The sequence below is a fragment of the Varanus komodoensis genome, unplaced genomic scaffold (genome assembly GCF_004798865.1).
Source record: "Varanus komodoensis strain SLA01 unplaced genomic scaffold, ASM479886v1 scaffold5, whole genome shotgun sequence".
Taxonomy (NCBI): domain Eukaryota; kingdom Metazoa; phylum Chordata; class Lepidosauria; order Squamata; family Varanidae; genus Varanus; species Varanus komodoensis.
In genome coordinates, this window is record NW_025336087.1 from 14,721,250 (window position 1) to 14,743,495 (window position 22,246).

Genomic DNA, 22,246 nt, shown 5'->3' on the forward strand with positions numbered 1-22,246 from the left:
CAGACTTTAATTTAGTCTATAAAGCATAGACTGATCTTCTTCTGAAATCTAAAATACATATTATAAGCTTCTGTTTTATAAGAATTAGGGGAGGAAACAGCAAGATTTACTTACAAGCAAGGCATTCAAAAGTTTATTTACATTTAAATAGTACACAACCCAAAATGTAAATGCTTTGTACATTTTCCCCTAGTATTGCAGGTGTGGGTTAAACTTGTGAAATGGTCACAAAACAGTTATCTCCCAAATATCTGAAAAACAGAGGTATAAAAATTCCAAATAAATGCCTTTCCCTATAATATAGATTTTCATGTCACCTTATAGGGAAGGAAAACAAAATCTTATATTGCAGTATACATAGCTGTGGCCTTGGCAGAATTGGGCAACTTGTGCCCTTCCAAAAATTTTAGCCTATACCACCTGTAAGCCATAGCCAGTATAGCCAACGGTAAGGGCTTATGCAAATTATAGGCCAAAACATCTGGAGGGCCATAAGTTGCCAACCCCTGCATTATAGTGCAAAATCAACTAGGGGACACCCAGCACTCTGCTATCATCCATATTCATTACCCAAAGTGAATTTATAACAAATTAGCAACGACCTGCAAAAAAAAACCACATTGGTAATTCTCTGTACATTAAAATTCTTACAAAATATCAGAACTAACAAACACTATCACAGCTTTTGGGTTGCCATTTTATAACTTTCAGTCACTATCACATTCCTCTATGTTTAGATCATCTTCCTCCATGATTGCTTGTGCTGTAATGGGTTGAGGTTGACTGCCTGGCAGTTCATGTCCACTGGACTGACTGAATTGATGAAACAAGTCTCCTGGTTCATTTTCTTCACTGGTTTTGTTTTTCTGAATTTCGATAAGCTTGCTTGGGGGTTGCATCTCAACAAAATCCCCTTCATCATCACTATCCAGGACATTTATTGAACAATCCTTATCAGTAAGAGTTTCAAGCTTCAGCCTGTAAAACAATAGCAATAAAGCTTCAGAAATATTAAGAATTTTCTTTCTCTCATGCAGAAAAGTTTAAGTATCAGTTAAATTGTCCCTTCCATACTGACGTTTATACCAAGTTTTAAAAAATTAAATGCTATTGCTTTTTTATTGCTAAACATTCTAGTAACCCCAAAACAATTCACATTACTAGAGCTCTCACAACCCACTTAGAAGCTTCTAAACATAATTTCTAAGGATGCAATACTTACCATGCCTAAACAGAAAAAAATCCTGCTACTGCCAACTTTTCCCATCCAGCATGCCCGGAGTTGGGGGCCTTTTTTCTGTCTAAACGTGCATATAATAGCATACTATGTAAAATAAGACGATCTCAGATTTAGGAGGAAAGAACTGCAGATTAGGACAGAGTGCTAAGCTTCAGCACTTTACCCTAGTATCTATTCTTTTCCCATAATAAATGAACTGCGATCAAAAGGTTTGCTACCATTTCCTCTCTCAATGACTTCTGGAGTTAAAATTACAAACAGTATTTCTCAGGCCCAGCAATTAAGACCTTTTTACCTATAGGTAATTCTAGAAAAGAGACAATTTTATATGCCTAATGATTAATAAATTTCAAAATAAATGATGCTCAGGTTTCTAGAAAAAAGACTTGCTTTATATTTTACTACAGATGGTTGTATTTTGTTTTATTGTTATTGTAAGCCCCCCAATGAACTTTGTTATGAATAAGTTTACAATGTGGATTATTTAAATCACTTTCCTGTTTTACTAACCCCTGCACAAACCTCTTCTCTCCACTGATTCTTATCCCATCAAAAAATCATTAAAAAAGAGGAGTGGGGCTGTACAATCCCAGCTGCTGAAAGCCTGATGCACTCAGGCTGGAGTTAAGTGGGATGGAAAGAAGGAACACTTACAATACAAAGTACAGGACCTAGACACATGAATCCATGCTATTTCTAGGTTAAAATATTAGGGGAAAGGACTTACAGTTTCATAAGCTCTGAAAAGCACTATGGTGGGGAACTGAAGCATTAAAAATCTTTTCTGCTCTATTGAATTGTATTTCAATGCTGCTGTTGGCTACCTTATACCTTCAAGATATGATGATACATACATGTAAATAAAAACCTAAAATAAGATTTAACAATTTGCCTTTCATACAGCGTCTTCAAAAAAAAATCTTGATGTTTACCTTCTGAAGTGCTTCTTTAATGGCAGCCTTCCAACATCTTGAATAAAAGTAATCTGAGCTGAGAAAACACAAAAATTATTGCTGTAAATCAAGTTTTTATTTGAATGTAAAACACTTCTACCTTCTAATTTAGCTAAGACAATTATGTATGCATTGAACACATATACATATACAAAGCCATTCGTGCAACATTATTGTAAGCTGTCCTGAGATTTCTGTATAATAGGACGGCATACAAAAGCGTTTAACAAATAAATAAACATCGCTGTGACTATGAATTAGAGGTACATGAGCTTTTCAGACCTAAAAGCCACATCCAGTATTGACCAGAGGCCTAGTATGCACAACACATGCATGGAGGAAGAGGCTCTGTCCTTATCACCCTCTCAATCCTGTGCTAGATTACTAGAGGGGAGGAGGCAGACAATTCTGGGGTAGCTTACAGGAGCACTAAAGTCTCCTCCCCTTCCCAGTGCAAAACATCTGAAGCGAGTATGCTGTGATTTTTTTCAGGGCTTCATCACCATCTCACATTGTGCTAATACCAGCACTGTAGTAAGGTCTAATTTCAGTAAAAGCTGTTTTAACTGCCTCTGTTTAGATTCTAGCTTGTAAGAATTCCCAAAACTTCCCAATATGTTTTCTAGACAGAAATGTAACTTTAAAGATACCTTGATTTCTCATTGGATTTGTCAGCATGGCAAGGTAAGGTAATAGCTGGGTCTGAAGACATACTGGTGGCAAACAGAAACTTGAAAAGAGGGATTTCGCAGCAATGCAGTTTTCTTGATACTTCAAGAAAACAAACAAGTATTAACAGTTAAATCATAGACTGTCTCTCTAGCTTTAGAGAAGTATAAATATATAATCTAAGAGGTTTTTTAACATTATCCTGTTGAACTGCTTTGTAAAAATAGCTAGTGAGATGTGGTATAATAGGTAGCCTAGATAATTTCAAGATCTTAAATCTTCAAGGTATGTCATTTAAACAGTCATTAACTCTTTTAGTTTTTTTGTAGATCACATAAATTGATGGCACCATCATTGGAGCAAGTGTATTTTTCTTAAATTGTTAAAACCAGGGCCTTTTGCAGTGTCACAGGGGTTGCTGGGATTAACATATATGTGAGATCAAATGTTGCTTCATGATCGTCTGTAAATAATATATTTCCTTTTGGGTTGTTTGCACAGTCAAATTGGGCCTAGATTATCCAGTGGGGATGAGTAATCTAAAATATTTTCATTTGCTAGATGAGACAAAACAATCCCTAAATCTTATGAATTAGCTCAGTAATCTTGTAATTGAACTGTTTATCACAAACAGACCAGTTAAGGCTAACAGTACTGTTAGCCTACATCACACATTGAATAATAGCAACATTAAAACATCTGAGCTTAATTTGATTCTATAGTAGATCAGTATTTCTAAGAATGTAACTTGTACTTGACATTTAAGACAAATATACATTTTGACAAAACAGAAAAATAATTACCTTTTTATTAATTAGAAACCACTGTGGTTTATGAAGGGGCCGAAAGCCCATTCCTCCTTTGCTCTGGGCAAAGGCTCTGGCTCTGTTTGAATGCATCACACCCCTTGTGGCCACAGATGCACTATACTCCCGGAGTGTAGGTCGTGCCTACAGCGAGTGATAAAGTTGTAGAATTGCATGAAATCTTAAAACATGATAAAAGATGAAGGATGCAAGTCTGCTATAGAGTGAGTGTTTATTATTACTGGTTGAACTACCATGTTCTACACCCTACAGAGCAAGGCACTTGAACATGATTGAATGTAAATGCAAAATTTCATGCTTTCCCTCCATTACTGTCCTAGAAAATGTACTTGAAGAAAAGCTGTCCTTTTAATTATATGGTTTTATCTCATCCCTGAAGCTACTAATCTGGTGAATATTAATTAATGCACAGATATCCCACAGTGGGAATTTCCATACCATACCACATAGTCTGTTGGTTCAGGTTCTGGCCTAGTGTTGACACATGAAAGCAAACGTTGAAGAAATATTTGTTGCGAGTTAAAAACATTAAAAAGGAACATGGAAATCAGACCACTCGCCAATCAGCTCTAAGCTGATTCAGGAGATACTTTTTCTTTGGGCCAAGTGGTTTGGTAAAGAGTAAGCTTTAAAGTTATTACTTCAATTGTAAAGTTATATACAATAAATTTTAATGACTTAACTAATTTATACATTTATTTAAATTAGTTTTCATGCAAGACCATGCCAAACTCATTAACTTTGTATTTTGTTTGGTTCCAAATGTTTAGTTAGCCATGGTGACATTTACTTTAAGCTTTTATAAATTAAGCTATGAAAATTAAGGAATAAACATTTTATTTGATCTTTAACTTACATCCCACCTACTGCAAAGGAAATCAGCAGTACTCAAATATTCACTGGCTCTCACAATATCATCTATATCAGAGAAAAAGTCTATGTAGTTTTGGTGAAGGTATAAATTAAAAATGTCTCCAGGCATGTGTGATTTTTCAATGACATCCTAATAAAGAAACACACACACACAGAGTTAATACTTTACATCAAAGAAATGTGAATCAGTTCTTACTTCAATTAAGAATTATCATTGTTAAAGTGATTTTCAGTAATTAATTGCAATAAACACCTTTACCTCTGGTTGAACAAGCAAGGAATTTCGTTCATATTCTGATAAATGAACAGGCAGCTGAGGAAAGTCCAACTCTTTTGCTGGTTCTCCTATAAAAAAGGTAATAAAACACTAGTTCTTATCAAATATCAATTACATACCTGAAAAATAGGTTCTTGGCTTATGTGGAAAGGTAGCTACCAGAAATAAAAGGTTTGTTTACAACTCAAATAGGTATGGTTCATTTGGCTTGTATTACTTTTGCAAACTATACTTCTAAGGCATACATAAATTCTGTGTTCACACAGCAGTGAAATCAGCTGTGTCAAAAAAGGCCATTCCAGGTTTTGTTTGAGAATTCTCACTAGCTAGTCTGCTTGCTTCATATATGATCCTTTTTCATCTCAGAAACACAAAATATTGCATATTTCTATCTCGCTAGAAAACATAATGTAAACATGGTAGATTTGTGCACATCCTACCAATAAATAAATAAATAAATAAATAAGGAGAAAAGTGGGGAAAGGAGGGAGGGAATGGGACTCCAGTGATTGCAAGTGTGGAGTGTTATTTCATGAATTCAAACATTATTCTACTCTCAGAGCTCTGCCAAATCTTACCACTATCTAAGTACTTGCACATTATGCTTGCACAACTGTGGCTTTTGTTAGATCCTCCTCTCATACAGTTTGGAACCCAGTTGGATACTGCCAAAGATTTGCATTCTCACACATTCTATATGCTCTTAAATTTTAGATAAAACATTGTGATGCAGTATATGGACAATGCTAGCCAAATATTTAATTGTATGGACACATATCAGAAGATTTCATTGGAGGTGTAGGTATCACATGCAAGTTGCCAGCTAATAAGACTTCAGTTCATCAGTGATTTAAAATAAACCCATCTAGTAAATATGTCAAATGTTTTTGCTTGGATCCCTCTGCAGGTTGGACTCCATGGAGAGTCACTGAATCCATGGAGAGCAGTGTGAAAAATAAGTATCATAATAAGAAAAAGTCAAAGGTGATCAGTTTAGCTCTTTATAGCAGCCACAGAGTACTTAAAAGGTCCTTTGAGTACGCTGTAGCCAACTATGCAACTCTATTTTACAATTTAACCCCAACCCCATTTTGATGCCAAACTGAGTGCTGATGTCCCTGACCCTAACACCGATGGCCCTGAGTAGGCCATGTGTTGCCCTAAAGAATATGTCTGTGGCTCTGTCACCTGCTAGGAGAAAACAGGCAAGAACCTTTGGATTATACAAAGATAAGAGTGTATTTATTTCTAGAAATAAAGACATAATTCTTTCTGAATGATTGGATGTGCAGGCAGTCCCAAGGTAATGGTTAATTTCTGTCCCTGAGAAAAGGGAAATTTGTCTTTAAATCAAATTTGTTATATGCATGTATAATTGTTCCTCCACATTTGTGGGGGGTTAGGGGTGCAGGATCCCCATGAAAGTGGAAAAACTATCTCTAGACCCACCACCTGCCCAAACTCACCAGTGCCGCCTCTTTGCAGCAAGGAAATGCCAGAGAGAAATGCTATCTCTCTCTCCAGATAGGCAGGGCAAGAAGGCCTGCTTTGGAAGCCCTCCACTCTCCCCTTTCACTTCCTTTCTCTTTATGGCGATGACTACTTTCTGCAGTATTTTTTTTTAATTAACAAGTTTTATGGCAGTTTGTTCAAAAGTATGGGTTGTTCGTAACTTGGGGACTCCCTGTAATTTCTAGAAAGATATGAACTGGAGAAATGACAGCGCAAATTGAAAACAACTAAAAACAACTAAAAACAGGGGAGTATGCAGGGAGTAGGATTGTACTGCTGGCTTTGCTTGCAGACAGTTCTGGTCTGCAGTGAAGAAACCTGCTTGAGTGTAGCCTTTTACAAGATTAAGTCTTCTTTGCTGTGGACAGTCCACCAATGCATGGGTACTTGGAGGCAAACAGTGCAGACCCAGACTCAATAATTGTGGGATGCCCCCTTCAAGCATTTCACATGTGAAGAGGGACTACATGACTATTTTAAAACAATACCAAGTTAGCTGATTGTAAAAAACATGTAGAAATTATGTGTTTCTTTTCAAACATAAGAATGGAAAACAATGGGTTAGTTTTCTTACTTTTGCAATAAAGTATTTTTCCCAAAGCATGGAAAAGGAAGATGGAGGCATCTTTGCCACCAATAGCTTGTAGCTCCACATTTTCTAACAGATTACCAGCATTCTTCTTCTTCTTTATTTTAGACAATGTATCACATTTTAATGTAGAATTCTTTTTTCTCTGTGACCACAGGTTGTCCTCTGAATAATATTCTGGTCATCAAAAAGCAACAAGAACATTAGCACTATAGTAGAATGAGAAAGCATGAATTCCATAATTTGAATCACTCCTGATTTAATAGAAAAATATGCCAAGATGTTTGCAATAGAAGGGATTTTTATTTTCCAAGCCAAGCTGATAATAATAATACTGTGGGAAAAGGAAGATGCAGGGAAAAGGAAAGGCTTGGCAAAAGCCAGCTGAGTTTAGGACAGATCAGAGGGCCCTGTATTGAAGCACTCTGTCAGAGACTTTAGAATTGCTCTTAGTAACAAAAATACATTTAATTTCTGTTTCTCACTATTGAGAATGTCTTCAACACTGCCTCAATGGTGTCCATTCCATCTTCTCAGAAAGCAAACATCCTTAAGCTGAAGGATTTTTATACATACCTTTTAAAGAAGAAAACTGAAGACTGTTTATTGCACTCCTAATATCACCTGAACAACCTTTGCAAATTAATTCTAATGAAGTTTTGCCAGGAACATCAGGTTTTTCTCCATTCTACAATCAAAAGCAAAAACGCCTGCAAGGTTTGGACAACTTCAAGACTTACAACCAGCATACAATTAACTGCTACTAGTTTATCACATTTGCTCTAAGCCTTTATATAATCATTAACCCGGGGTTTTGCAGTACATACACAAGTGACCTAAGAAATCTCACACACACACACACACACACACACACACACACTAGTTTTCATACATTTACCCCATATACTGCAATGTCTCATCTGATATTAGTGTATTTATGTTCATACAATAAACCCATAAAGACTCAGCAGCACAACAATACTTTAGAAAAATATACACATCCCCTACTAAATATGTACAGCTGCACTGATGGTGAAATAAAATACAGAAGCTCTATGCACAGATAAACAGATTATTCAGTCAGTAATCTTTGTGGCTGAGCAGGGATTTGCAATGCCAATTTCCAATACTAAGCTAATATTTAAGCTAATATTTTGGCATGGCAATACTACCCACCGTTCAATACAATATAACCATATCCCTATTATCTCAATGGTGTTTTAATTTTTCATACCGTATTGAACTCTGTAACACTTATTCGATTTAGAACTTTCATCATCATTGTAGGAGCCACTGGATTAAAACTGAGAAAATTGATAAGAAAGAGATGGTCAAGACAAGCTTTACATTACATTTTCAGTCAACTCCAGTGAATTTGGTGATCTCTTTACCTGATATTAGATATATGCAGCTCTTCCTGAATTTCCTTTGGGAACAGAAACCATTGGTTGCTGGCTCCACTGAAGCCACCTGATATAATAAACACAAGAGGGCATCTGCCTGTCCGCACAAATTTCCTAGAATACCAAATAAAAAAGAGGAAGATACAAGGCTAAACTTCAAAGATTTTGAATACTGAGTGGTAGGAGATTATGCTAGCAATTAGCAATTAGAGCTCCCTGGCCCAAAACTGTGCCTTCAGATTATCTGCCCTCTTCCACATGCCCCCAGTCCAGAAGCAAAAGAATGATGTGGAGTATACCATAAGCCTAAATAAGAATGGCACCATACTATTTTGGAGTCAGTAATAGGAACCTTCGTCCACTCATCTTTAGTAATAGTGGCCTTTGCAAAACTAGTTGCTGAACAGGGCTTTATATTTACCTTAAAATGTCATGCAAACTGCTTGGGTCACAATAAAAATGGTTTGGAATATCCTGTTGAAAAATCAAATGCAATATTGTTATTTTAGCACGCCTGCTGCACAAGTATTGTGACTGACCCTCATTGTGCCAGGACCATTAAGATTGCAATGTAATACAACACAACACAAACAGGCTTGGATTCAAAGAAGTACTTTAGATGAACCCATGGACTTCTGCATACCCAATGGGTCCTCCATGCCACATTACAAACTGCTCTGAATAATATTCTCATTTTCAAAATTGTTGCCCATAGATGGGAGTGATGATGCTTTTTGGATAATACAAGTCCAAAGTCCATTTGGGAACACAGCAATTGTTCTGTAGTTCCTTGGATCCTGGCCTTAATGCTGAAGACAAAAGATATGCAAGTCTTAAAGTAGAGGAGAGTTTCAATCATATTGTTATGACTGCCATTATTTAAATGTTCAACATAAAAATTAGTCTGTATCTTCTGCCAATCCAATCCATCTAGCTCCCTAGTGACTGGCAATGGCTTTCCAGAGTTTCAGAGAGGGATCTGTCCCAGCCCTACCCAGATGTGTCGCTGCTGCTGCTGTTACTATATTACATTTATATCTCATCTTTCTTCCTCTTGCAAGGAACTCAAGCTGGCTTATTAATTCTCACAGCAGCAACCCTGTGAGATTGGTTAGGCTGAGGGTTCTATGACTGGTTCCAAATTTACCCAGTGAGCTCCATGGCTGACTGAGACTAGAACCCAGATTGCCTGAGGCTCAGTCCAACAGTCCAGCCACCACACCATACTGGGTTCGTTATGGATTAAGCCTGGAATCAAGGGCATGTGAAACATGTATTCTACCACTGAGCTTTATTTTCTTTAATCTTAGGGCACTCTAGACTCTTTCCTGGAACAGAGAAATATATGTACAAATTAAATCAGGTACAGGTCCTTAAATTATAGCTTGTAATTACTAAATTTTTCAAAATTAGAAATTACATTTTCACATTTGTTGTTGTTGTTGTGTGCCATCAAGTTGTCTCTAACTTGTACTGACCTAAAGAATGAAAGCCCTCCAAAATATTCTGTCCATTAACAGCTCCATTCAGCTCTTCTAAGCTGTGGCTTCTTTTATAAATTCAATCCACCTCATATCTGGTCTTCCCTTTTGTATGAGCAACATTTCAAATAATCATCCTATGTTCAGGGATGCTTCCCATCTTTTTTGTTATTTTCATGGTGGGAGAAGCAGTGAGCTGTTCATACTTAATAGGAACTTATGCTTTTTAGATAATAGCCTACTTTAGTATATCTTACAAACCAGTATTAAAAACAAGGAAATAGAGAAAAAAGAATTTAGCTTTATGTAAAGGATAAAAATGCCTGACTAATGTATTCAACTAGTTCTACTTACTTCCACAAGAATAAGTCTTTTGTTAGTTCCCGTGGACTCTCCAGCCATCTGAAGCCTGGCATACTTGTTTGCTCTTAACAGAAATTCTTGAAAGAGGGCAGTTTGGCTTTGATAGGGAACTATCTGAAAATCAGATTCTGAACAAGAGAGGACACATTACAATGTATACCATTTTAATAAAAAATGAAGTTTCACTGTCCTATCTGCTTTAAGTTCTGTGCTTTGCAGAAAACTGGGCTGCTTGTTGTTTGCTGCCTGATGCCCACACACCACACATGTAAATTTAAGGTATTATGAATATACCATTAATGGTTTATAATTTTCATCAGTGTGTTAGACAATTGCATTCCAGAGTGCAAGTTACACCTCACTTGAAATATCAGATGTGCATTAAAATAGAAGTACCATGCAAAACCCTTCAAGTGTTTCAGTATTGTAAAGTTCAGTAAGCAGAAAAGGCTTACAAATCATTTTTAATTTTTAGACAATCAAATCAGCAGTGTAATATTGATAACTGAATAACATTACCTACATTAAAGAATCCAAAGCACCAGCCCACTGAACATTTTTGCCACTAATACCAAGAGATCCATGCTAACAACTTCATCCTTGATGCACTGACTGTATTTGCATGAAATATTAAACTGTCTTTCTGCATTATGAATCTTGGATTTGTATACTTCCTCTTTAGTTCAGCCACAAGGAGGAATCTGGAAACATTCATTTCTATTTTAGACAAACCACAGCTTGCCATGACATCTGAGGTTAGACTTGACAAAGGTTAGTGGGTTAGGCAGAACCTTAACCCTAACTACAAGTTATGAAGCCAGCTTGTTTTCACTAACCATGGTTAAAAATAACTATAGTTTATGGTTTGGATGGAACACTAAACTGTGGCTAATCTAAAGTAGAAGTAGAAATTTCCTATTTCATCCTTCTGGAAAGGTGAGGGAGCTTGCTGTTGCTCGTTAAGGAAATGCTTTAGTAGAGGGGTGAGGAAATTTTTCAGTCCAAAGGTCAAATTCAATTTTAGAGTAAATTCTGGGGCTGTGTTCCAGTAGTGGGCTGGGACAAAGACACAATGATATAAAAATACTATCCTATTGTAGCTTACAGCTCTTTTCAGAATGAGGAAAAATGTACAATTGCTGGTAAAGCACCCAAGGATCAGAGGAAAATAAAAAAGGAAGTATAGTCAGGAAAGGAAGGAGTTATCTGAGGAGCTCCAAATGACCAAATTTCATCCCCAGTCCTGAGATTTACCATCCTTATTTGTATTACATGCAAACTGTGCCATGATTAGGAAAATTTGTAGTATGCATTCAAACAGAAGGGCTACTGCCCATTCCCATTACTGCACAGCAGATAAGTTTTGAAATTTAGAAACTATTTAGTATCCATTAAGTAGGAGTAAGTCCCATGAATTATGATGACTACCATTTGATTATGGCTTTAGATTATGGGCAATTTCTCACTCTCTCTCTCATTCCTATTAAATATAATATCTAGATACATAGAACTGGACCAAGAGAAAGGTATAGGTATGGATCCAAGTGCTTGTCTGTTAGGAAGTTATCAATGAGTTAAATTAGATTTAAATTTTACCATGGTTCAAAGCATTTTGAAAGTCATCTTTCCTGAAGTCTAGAGATACAGGATTTATCCATTCTTGCACCTGAATGCCAAGGTCCTTGGCTAATACTTCCACAGTTGCAGACTTTCCACATCCTGGAGGACCAGTTAATAATAAAACAGAGCTTCCCTACAACAAGATACCATTTCATGAGCTGAACAATATTTGAAATTGAATTGAAAAAAGTAAGCCTCTGATTAATAATTAAAAGAAAAACATCCAACAGCGCTCTTCTAGAAATGCTCTAGCAAGTATTCAAACAGTCATATAGTAAGAGTAGTTCTGAGACTGTGACTGGGTTTGCATAACATGCCAACTCACTGTGTCTAAAAAGTTACAGTGAGTTAGCATATCATGTGATTCAGGATCCCTTTCCCTCAGTGTGGCTTATTTTAAAGTTACAAACCAGCCTGACAAGGGTGCATATTCTAGGATTCTTTCACTCATGATGGGTTCGTGTGTCATCCATACCTGGCTAACAAAATCCATTGTGGGTAAAGAGAAGGAGTGAGCAAAACACTTGGCAGGAGAAACAAAAACCCCTTGCTACTCTTGCCAAGCTTGCTTGGGCCACCACCAGTGACATCTATTCCACAAGTGGCTTTCCTCGCCACAGCCACGAGCCCCTTTTGGCTTTTAAACTTTCCCATTTTTCCCTTTACCCCTTCCCTGCTCCCTTGTTTAGATAGCCAACAATTCCCCCTTTAAAAGTTACTGACAGTCCCTTCAGTTCTCAAGCAGCACCATGGAGGGGTCAGCCATGGCTACAAACGTATATACATATATTTACATCCCTCATGTGTGATTAATATTTGCACACATTATTTTTTCTGTGCGTGTGGACACTTATGGAGGTTCAAGAATGGGTACCTTACTGAAGTATAGCAAGTAACAAACCTGGACATTGACTCAAAGAGGTTCCAACTAGCCTTTTTTAAATCTTTGTTTTATTTGATCTTTTGTAGGAGGGCTTGTCAAGCCAAACCAGAAGTGCAAATAGTCTATGTTTGCAGAAAAACAATAATGGATATTCATTCCCCCCTTGTAGCAAGATGGGACGGGGGGGGGGGGTCTTGATTGTTCTAAGATGCTCAAAACTTCAGTTCTTTTAAAAGTAGGTGCCATGCACTCTTTCATGTTCTTAAGTGCCTAGAACATGGCTTCAGGAAAAGGAGTTCATACAATCCTATGTTCTTGGGGCACTCTTCCAGTGATCACAGGACTGTTCTCTTATTTTTTTTTAAATGTACATTAAAGTTAGTATGTTCCTACTTTTTAAGATGAGAAATCCTTTAAAGCAAACTTATTGGCAAATTAAAATATTTGATAAATAAACTCTACCTGTTTAGGTTGTCTTTCAAATATATGATATTTAAGCCATGTTTCAACTTCTTCAATTTTCTTTTTGTGTGTGGCAAGCTCATTCTAGTGAGAATTAAAATAAACATATAATAATACGATATTTATGGAGCAAAATATAACATGGTAATCTTACAAGTTCTTTAGAGACCTTCAAGCCCCAATGCATGATGATGACATAGTTTCAGCATATACTTTTGATACTGCTGAGAGTCGTTGAATACAAGGGTAAGCAAAATGGAAATAAGTGGCTGTGGGCTTCTTTATTTTCTGTATGTAATGTAACTGAGAAGTCCTACTACACTGGATTACTGTCTATTAGGGGTTTAACTGGCTAGTAACTACCTGAAACACATCTGTATCAGGTTTTTAGAGGCCATGGTGATGACATCATGCACAGTGGACTCTAGGATCTGAGATGCTCCTGCAGCCTTCAAATTACAATGGTTCTATCCTGCTGTCCATATTAAGCAAATTAAAATAAAAAGACTATGAGGAAACATCCCATTCACACCTTGGAACCTACAATATGGCTTCTGCCTCCATGCCACATACCAAAACCAAGAGACTTTCCCATACTGATTTTCCCATATACTCTGGGCAGTAGCCAAGTTTGCCCATGCACTAGCAAGATCCACCACTTGGACACACAACTAATAAAGTCTAAATTAACAGTTTCTTTACTTTCCCTTTGGGCATGCCACATCAACAAGCAACATAGTTCCCTGATTTTAAAAGCATTCTAAACTAGACACTACCTGAGTTTTTGGTTTGTATTTATCCACCCATGGTTCAGTCTGGTTACAATTTTGCTTGGAGAATTTATCTCTTTCATTTCTAGTAGCTGGCTTTCTTTTTTTTCTCCCACTTTTCCAAATTTCTAGCACAGGGAAATGCTCTTTAGCCTCCTGACAGTAATTATTATCTGTAGAAGACTTCTTATGAAGAATGCTAGATGACAGATCTGTATTCTTACAGATATCACTAAAAGATGGTTCAACCCAATCAGTCACCTAGCAAAATATAAGCATACCAAAGTTATTATATCATAGAAATAATTAATTCTTAATCTGATTAATATTTGACTTCCGCTAGTATTTACTGTACAATATTATGAATACTTCCAACACTAATAGAAAGCCATTTATCATTCACATCAGTTCCATCAAAGCAGAAATTCAGCAAATCTACCTGAATACAAAATGAAATAATATGTAACATATATGCATATATTTAGTAGGCATGAATTAAACCATTTATACATGTTTAGCATAAATGTATTCAATAACACTTCCAATAATCATGCTTAGTCTGTAAAATTTAACCAATTCCAAACCAGTTTAAGTTAAACTATCAAGAAACAGAAACAATCCTTCCATATCTGAGCATAACAGGTGCACATAAAAATATAGTCTGAAGTTGGTTAATATTTTTAGCTTATAATCACCCACTTTAGCCAGACTTATCTTTCTTTTGGAAGATTTTTTTGACATCATCAACTTCTGTAGTTTCCATCCGAAGCATATGACCAGTAGCCTCTTAAATTTTGTAATCTAGAAAAGTGGAGAAATGCATATATAAACAAACCTTGCAAGATTAGTTTTAAAACATTTAGACCAACCAGAACAGCCTTCCAAATAAAGAGATATCTGCTCAGTTTTTGTTCTACTCACCTGTGCAATTTCCTTTCTCTCCTCAAAAGTTTAGCAGCCCTTATTCACTCTCATTTAGACTTAGCATGGTGACTGGAAAGAGATAAGGTAATACTCATGAAATATCCACGGTTCTGCCTTTGTTGAAACAGTCCTGTGGGAACTGCATGCCCAAATCAGATTTTCTGTTCTAGTAACAGCTTCTGGTTATGTGAGGCTAGAAATAGCACAATATGTGCAGTTGCAATAGCACTGCTAACACAATTCAGCTTAGTTGTGAACCTACACTTGCAAATCTCCACAGAGAAACAAAGGGTAAGTGCAATTTTTCCCACATTTAGGAGCAATTGCTGCTTGCTATTAGTAAACTTCAGGTTTATTTGGCTATCAGTTCTTAAGTGATATAAGAGCCCTAATTACACATTACACTATTCATGCTTTCCAAAAGCATGCTTAAACCAGCTACTTTCATTTTGGGAAAAAGAAAGCAGTTGCTGCAGTAGTACTAATCCAAAATTTTCTCCCAGCTATGAGCATGCACTAGTATCCTGCCAAAAACACCAGTTTATTTGCCTCCAAAGGTGCTGTTATATGAATACAGACTCAAAGTTGTGGTGAAATAGTACAGTGTCAGAAGTACACCGGCAACATGATTGAAAAACTATTTGAAAAGAGCAATATTTTTTGTTCGGTTGGGTACAGTTGGTTACAGAAGCAAGAAGGGGATTTCAGTAGCTAGTCAGAGTAATAACCTCATACATTCCTACTCCTAATATAAGGTTATAGTGAATATAAGAAACTAAAGGATTCAGCTGAATCTAGGGGTGCTTCTAGATGAGGAGCTTATTTCACAGTTGGGGTGCCTCAAACACTGGACTTTACAAAGGGTCCAATATAATTCTCTTCCAATTGTAAATCTCCCATGTTTTCCCACATCTTTTTTTCTTATAAGTAATCGATTGAATGGGGAAAATAGAATAGTTGCACTACTTTTCTACTGGTAGTGCTGGGAGCTATCCATCTGAAAGTATTCCCATGTGAAAATATTCAGACCGTATCTCTATTCAGCCACCCAGATAATATTGCAGATATTCTGTCTCCATTAGGGACATATATAGGGACAACATATATCTATGTTGAAGAGTTATAGAACATCTGTATGGAGAGGCAGAGAAGAAGGTTGAAAGGGAAGTAAATGAGAGAACTTTAACAAGCATATCACAAGTTCAAATGCTGTCATACCATCTCCACAGAATGCGCAATATAAAGAGCACAGCCTAGTTTACCTAATTGTTCTCCAATGTACAGTGCTATTTGACAACTTCAAAGCACATATCTGTACTATCTATCCCAAGGGAAGAAGGAAAGGAGGCAGAGTTCCTTTATGCCATGGGGAAGTGCTTGTTCTTTCAGATGTTGTTTCCTAGGAAGGAACGTTTCCTCAGGTTATCCTATAAGCGCTTATCTGGAAGCAAGCCCAATTGAACTCAATGGACCTTACGTCTGAATAAACCTGTACAGGATTCCGTTCTTACTCTGACAAGTACGAAGTGATGAGAAAGAGAAGCCAGTTGCTTACTTCAGAACAAAGATGCTTAGGATTACGGTGTACATACATTGAGCCTATCCGGTCAACAGGAAACTCTGTCAGAGACTTTGGAGAGACTCTATCAGAGGGGCTCTATCCAGCTATAACGCGCTAAAACCCTCTCTCCACCTCTTTCGCCGCGCGGGGCTACTTCTCACCATCACCAGAAACCTGCCCCAGCCCTTCCAGCAGAAGAGCCCGTTTTTCATTCCCTCCCCCGTCTTAGGCCATCAGCATTCCAGGCGGGGGCCTCCCATTCTATGGCGCTTAGCGGTTCTCGGACTGCCTAACGTACCGCCTTCTTTCACCTCAGAAATCAACCAGATCTCATTGAGAAACCTAATGCATTAGCAACAATTCATTTTTATGCGTAGGTGTGTGTGTGGGTGTGTATTTTATATATATATATACATACATACATACACACACACACACACACACACATACATGGAACACGGCTCTCACCCCAGAAAATCTGCCCGCTCACTACCGAAGGTGGTGAGGAAAGAGCCGTGGTGACGTTTTTAGTACGCGCCGACTTTACAATGTTCGTGAAAGGCCCTCGGAAAAGGCTTTGCATGTGTCTTCGTGACAGCTTTCAGGGCACTTGAGACGGTGAAGCGAATATGAGGAGACCTAATATTTTGCTCACGGGTAAGAACAAAACGGGGATTGTGGCCGTATGGCAAGGGGAAAGGGGAGGGAGACACGAAGACATAAACGTGAGACGCCAGTAAAGAAGTAAACAAGCAAATGATTAAGAATTGCAGAAGGGCGCTAAGAGAGAGCAGTGCTTCTCAAGCAGCAAGCCTTGGGTTCAATTTTTTGTATTCTCAATTAAAGGTTTTTAGTATTAAGGTTGAAAAGGTCTGCCTGCCTGATTCTGGCAATCTGCGACTGTCCAGATTAGATAGCACGGTACAAAATTAATTAGGACTTGACACATCATAAGGTAAATACTTAAATTTCATATGATTCTGTACCCCATTAAATGCCACTTTCGTACTCCTCTGTCTTTGAAAAAGAAGGTCTGATCTACATATGCAAAAATCGAAGGGATTAAAATGCATTACACCAGTGGGAGAAGGGTGCTTCAGTTTTGGATGCTTCTCCATCTATGTTTGTTGGTTTGAAACACCCTGGAAATGCAAATGGAAAATTAGCTGGTGCACTGGTTTTGTATTTATAGGGAATGCTTAAAATGGGGGGCATCAAAATATGATTCATCCACCTAATGTTCAAAGAGGTGCAGTCTACAGCACTCTTATTGTTCTTGCACAGCACTCTTTATTTTTTTCCTTGGCTACATGTGTAGATCAGGCCTAATCAGTTACACTTTCCTTCTCATGCAGAGCCATGAAGGCTAAAGAGATAACAACTCAGGGTACAGTCCAACTGGGATGTCTGTAACTCTCCAAACTTACCTGTGTTTTTTGTATAGATGCAGAGAAGAATAAGAAGCCTCCTATGCAGGGTGGGAGGAGTGTGAAGGAAAAGGTCACTTCTGTGCTCTTCCTGCCCTGCAAAGCAGACTATTAGCCTCTGTCTAATTTCAGTGCCTCAGAACAGGAGGAAAGAGACTGAGGCACCTACAGAAAACATCATAGCTTGGTGATGCCAGTCTCCACCCCCCTTTGAGGGCTTCCTCAAAGCCCTTCTCATCTTATGAGCTTGAAGATGCAGCTTGCATGGTTCTTTCTGTTCTTGCTGAGGAGGTGGGGGAAGGGGGATCTGAGCAATCTTTTGGCTGTCTAAACACTGTCCAGCAACCATATGATTGCTCTATGAAGGACCAAAGTGTACTTGTTTAAAGTAGGGTCTTGCATAGAAATTTTAACATAAGGTTGTTTGCATATTATTAATTACTACTGTTTTACTACTGTTTCTTCTTGATATGACTCTTCATAGGTACTCCAGGTGTTGGTAAAACTACACTAGGCAAAGAAATCGCTGCAAGAACAGATATGACTTACATTAATGTGGGTGATTTGGCCAAAGAAGGTAATTCAGAGTATCTAGTATTTTAAATGTGTATAGGCAGTCAAATAGGTCTATCTTTATATTAAGTATATGTTTACATATAGGGTTACTATGTTTAAGGGAAGAATAATCTATTTTAAACATCCCTGTTTATAATAATTGCTTTGGAAGTCCTTGAAAATGACATAATTTCATGTGATGTGTGTATGACTAAAATGCATGCTATCCATTCAATTGAAAATACAGAATTAGGTATCTCTTCAAGTCTCTCCTTTTTACTGATAGCTTGAAAGTAAATAAACTTGTACAAAAGTTTAGAGATACTAATGTGATCTTAACACAAAGTACAATTACAACAGGGAGAAGCATTTTTGCAGGGGTGGAAATCTTGAATAATGTGGTATAATTATCTTGTATTTGATCAAATAGAAATGTATGCAGGTCACTTATTTCTTTGGTGAAATAAAAAAGAATCAAGTCAGCATTCATACCACATGTATGGTGTATGTACTAAATAGTCGTACAGTATGACCCTAAACATGTTTGTTCAGTAATAAACTAAATACTGATTTCAGTAACACATAGCAAGGAGTAAATGTGTTTCAGATTATAGTTTTAAATTACCTGAGAGCTAAGAGAAGAAAACTGTATGTCTTTGGGCAGGGCAGTTCTTTCTGTATTAACCACACACAAATGATCTCATTAAAATAGTTTGTTGTAAAATAAGCATAAAACCTGGCAGAAGTAGAGCTGGAGGAAAAACGGTCTTTGAAGAACACTAAGGGGTTGTGTGTCTAAAGTAATACATGAAAGGTTTGCCATATGGATGGGTAAGTCTGCCAAGAAGGGCATATTCAGTGAAACAACAGCCCACCAAAATTATCGAAACCCTGTTGGAAGGGACATTCATTTTTTCTTTTTCTTTTAACAAAAAAGAAATAAAATGCACATGAAAGAGTAAAGAATGGGGCAAAAAAGGATACCAAGGAATATTACAAAAATATAACCTATAATTTCACCATCTAGCCTGTTCATGAGAAAGCATAATTTCTATCTCCTCTGGTCACAGATAAATCAATCAGTTCTCAGTTGAGGTTCACTCACAAATTAATGTATCAAAATAATTATAAATTATGTCATAACTTTAAAATGAAGTACGAGTCTCTAATAATATTTTTTACAAATTCTTTTTTCTTAAATATTAGCTAAATTGCTCGTAATAGGCTTTCCATTTTTCATTAAATTCACTGGCCGGTCTTGTATTTATACAATTGGTTAATTTTGCCATTGTTGAATGTTCAGCTAGCTTATTTTTCCAATCTTTGATGGTTGGAAAATCATCTACTTTCCACCTTGATGCAATTGTAATATGTTGCTGTTATTGTTTCTATGTATACGTTTCAATCTAAAGCTCATTTCTGAATAAAAGTGCATAAGATAGGGTTGTGTGGAGGTTTTCGAAAGTGACCTGTCTGAAAAATAACTGACGTAACTAAATTTATTTTTTAGTGATCTGATAATGATGACCTTCAAACATTTTTCTAATTATGTAGGGGAGTTATATGAAGGCTTTGATGAAGAATATGAATGTCCAATTCTGGATGAAGACAGAGTGAGTTTAAGTTAAAAGCCTGACACATTGCGTGTTTTGTCTTTTTTGCCAAGAATTTATGGCAACAAAATCCATGGCCTATTTGTCTGATTTTTCTTTTAGGTAATTGATGAAATGGAAGACAAGATGTGTGAAGGTGGTGTTATAGTTGACTATCACAGCTGTGACTTCTTTCCTGAGCGTTGGTTTAACATAATTTTTGTGCTACGTACTGAAAACTCATTCTTATATGACAGATTGGAAAGCAGGTAAATCAGTATTACAGATGAGTAACTATCAACACAAAATCTCTCACTGGTGTACATTCTCAGTTTTATTTTTACCGTAAACATTTACTCAAATATCTAAGTGCTTTTTCTCCTCTTTGTTTCTACTTAGGGGTTACAAAGGAAAAAAGCTTCAAGACAATATTCAGTGCGAAATTTTTCAGACTATTTATGAAGAGGCCATGTCATCTTATCAGGAAGAAATTGTACATCAGTTGGCCAGCAACACTCCAGAGGATATGGAGCAGAATTTAGATCAGATTATACAGTGGATTGAACAGTGGATAAGAGACAACAATTAACTTTGGAATATATGATGCCAATAAATAAGATATTTATAAAAAGAACTTCATCCCAATAAAATTGACATGCTCTCATGCAGTAAGTTACACTTGCTGTTTCAAAGTAATAGTTGCCTCTTTAAGAAAATCAAATAGTTTTGCAGGTCCATATGAATGCAGAAATCAAACACTATTTACATTTAAAAATGTAAAAACCTGGAATTTGGTATTGGGTATCAAATATTCTCTTTGAAGACAGTTTTGAAAAGACGAATAACAAACATGACTACATAGTCTTTTATGCCTTCGAACATCTCAATCCCTGAACAAAAACATTTTGGACTCTTAAAAGACGCATTTTTAACCAATGGGACCATGGGACTTAGTTTGTGAAAATAATTCAGAATATTATTATTTATATACCTAATACTTTTGCATGTGTCTCTGTGTGTCTGTGTTTCCTAATGGTTCTATCCAACAATGGGTGATGACTGTCTTGATAATTGCCCACTTTAGCACAAATGCTTCATATGAATGGAATGTTTGTTCCACACCTGTTAAAATGTTGTTTGTAAAACTTTAAGGAGACTGTACAAAGGGCATTACATTTTTGTGTAAAATATGAAAAATGATATTTTTCAGCCTATTCTTTTCCTAACTAATGTCCTTTGGCATGAAAATTGTATTCATTACAATTTTTTTTAGTAAAATTAGAAAAAATATGTTTGTTACATAATTTTAATCTATGGAAAAATCAGGCCACAATTTTGATTTTTTTAAAGAGGAGTGCATATTATAATATGGAACATTTAGCTTTATTTATATACATGTAAATCTATTAAAGTGCCTTCTACTATATTTTATAACGAATTTGTTTTTTATATTTGTTCTTTAAAACATCTGCAGCCTTTGCTATGTTCCACAAATCTTCCTTGAATTGATGAATTAGACTTACAGTGAAACCTATCTTCTTGTAAGACCTATCCAGTGGTCAGAAATGCTGGGAGTTGTAGTCTAAAACATTGGGGGTGGGGATACTAGGTAGGGGTAAATTGATGTGGTTTTAAATAATCTTTGGTAGCTGGCCTGAGAAGCTTTGCCCCCAAGACCAGGAAGCACTGCTGCCAATATTGATATAGATGATCCAGTGATCAGATGGATCAGATCTCCCATCTCTCGGAGCAAATTTGGAAGCGTATGGAGGTCCTAAATGGGGAAGGAAATAATTTTCCTCTCCACCACTGAGTAGTTGTTCTGTCAGCAGTGGGACTAATTGTGTGCAACCCATCTACTATAAATAAAGCACATTATACAGCATACATACAGCATAAAACACAGGGAATGAAATACTAAAAATAACCAGCACCCAACATTTCACAAGAGCTGGCTTTATTGAAACTTAAGAAATGCCGGGAACAATGGATGGCAAAAGAAGAAGGGGATGGCAGAGAATGAGGTGGCTGGATGGAGTCACTGAAGCAGTTGGTGTGAGCTTAAGTGAACTCCAGGGAATGGTGGAAGACAGGAAGGCCTGGAGGAATGTTGTCCATGGGGTCGTGATACGTCAGACACAACTTCACGACTAACAACAACAAAAATATAAACAAGTTTTTAATATTTAATTGCCTGGGGAAACCAAAAAGGTCTTTAGTGCCAAAAAGACAAACCCAAAGATACCTGGTGGGCATTTTCTGAAA

General features: G+C 36.8%; 2 protein-coding genes across 2 annotated transcripts; one reads left to right on the forward strand and one right to left on the reverse strand.

The window, feature by feature from the left end:
* Nucleotides 1–105: 105 nt before the first annotated feature.
* On the reverse strand, nt 106–16,665 carry RAD17 (RAD17 checkpoint clamp loader component). Its single transcript, XM_044446005.1, is given in 19 exon segments — nt 106–978; nt 2,173–2,230; nt 2,844–2,964; nt 3,666–3,812; nt 4,546–4,692; nt 4,822–4,907; nt 6,926–7,117; nt 7,517–7,628; nt 8,175–8,244; nt 8,332–8,457; nt 8,765–8,817; nt 10,179–10,315; nt 11,784–11,940; nt 13,153–13,236; nt 13,929–14,183; nt 14,622–14,657; nt 14,659–14,723; nt 14,844–14,915; nt 16,439–16,665. Coding segments are annotated over 17 exon segments (2,088 nt in total). The 5' UTR covers nt 14,695–14,723; nt 14,844–14,915; nt 16,439–16,665; the 3' UTR covers nt 106–707.
* A 289-nt stretch (nt 16,666–16,954) lies between these two features.
* Nucleotides 16,955–20,835, forward strand: AK6 (adenylate kinase 6). The gene is made up of 5 exons (XM_044446019.1): nt 16,955–17,064; nt 18,319–18,411; nt 19,944–20,002; nt 20,105–20,250; nt 20,381–20,835. Exons 1-5 carry the CDS (start codon nt 17,037–17,039, stop codon nt 20,568–20,570), a joined length of 516 nt encoding a protein of 171 aa, XP_044301954.1. The 5' UTR covers nt 16,955–17,036; the 3' UTR covers nt 20,571–20,835.
* Nucleotides 20,836–22,246: the final 1,411 nt, after the last annotated feature.

Coding starts and splice junctions, on each gene's coding strand:
- AK6 (XM_044446019.1), top strand. CDS start 17,037: ATGAGGAGACCTAATATTTTGCTCACGG. Junction 18,412..19,943: donor GGGTGATTTGGCCAAAGAAG/GTAATTCAGAGT, acceptor CTAATTATGTAG/GGGAGTTATATGAAGGCTTT. Junction 20,003..20,104: donor CAATTCTGGATGAAGACAGA/GTGAGTTTAAGT, acceptor TTTTTCTTTTAG/GTAATTGATGAAATGGAAGA.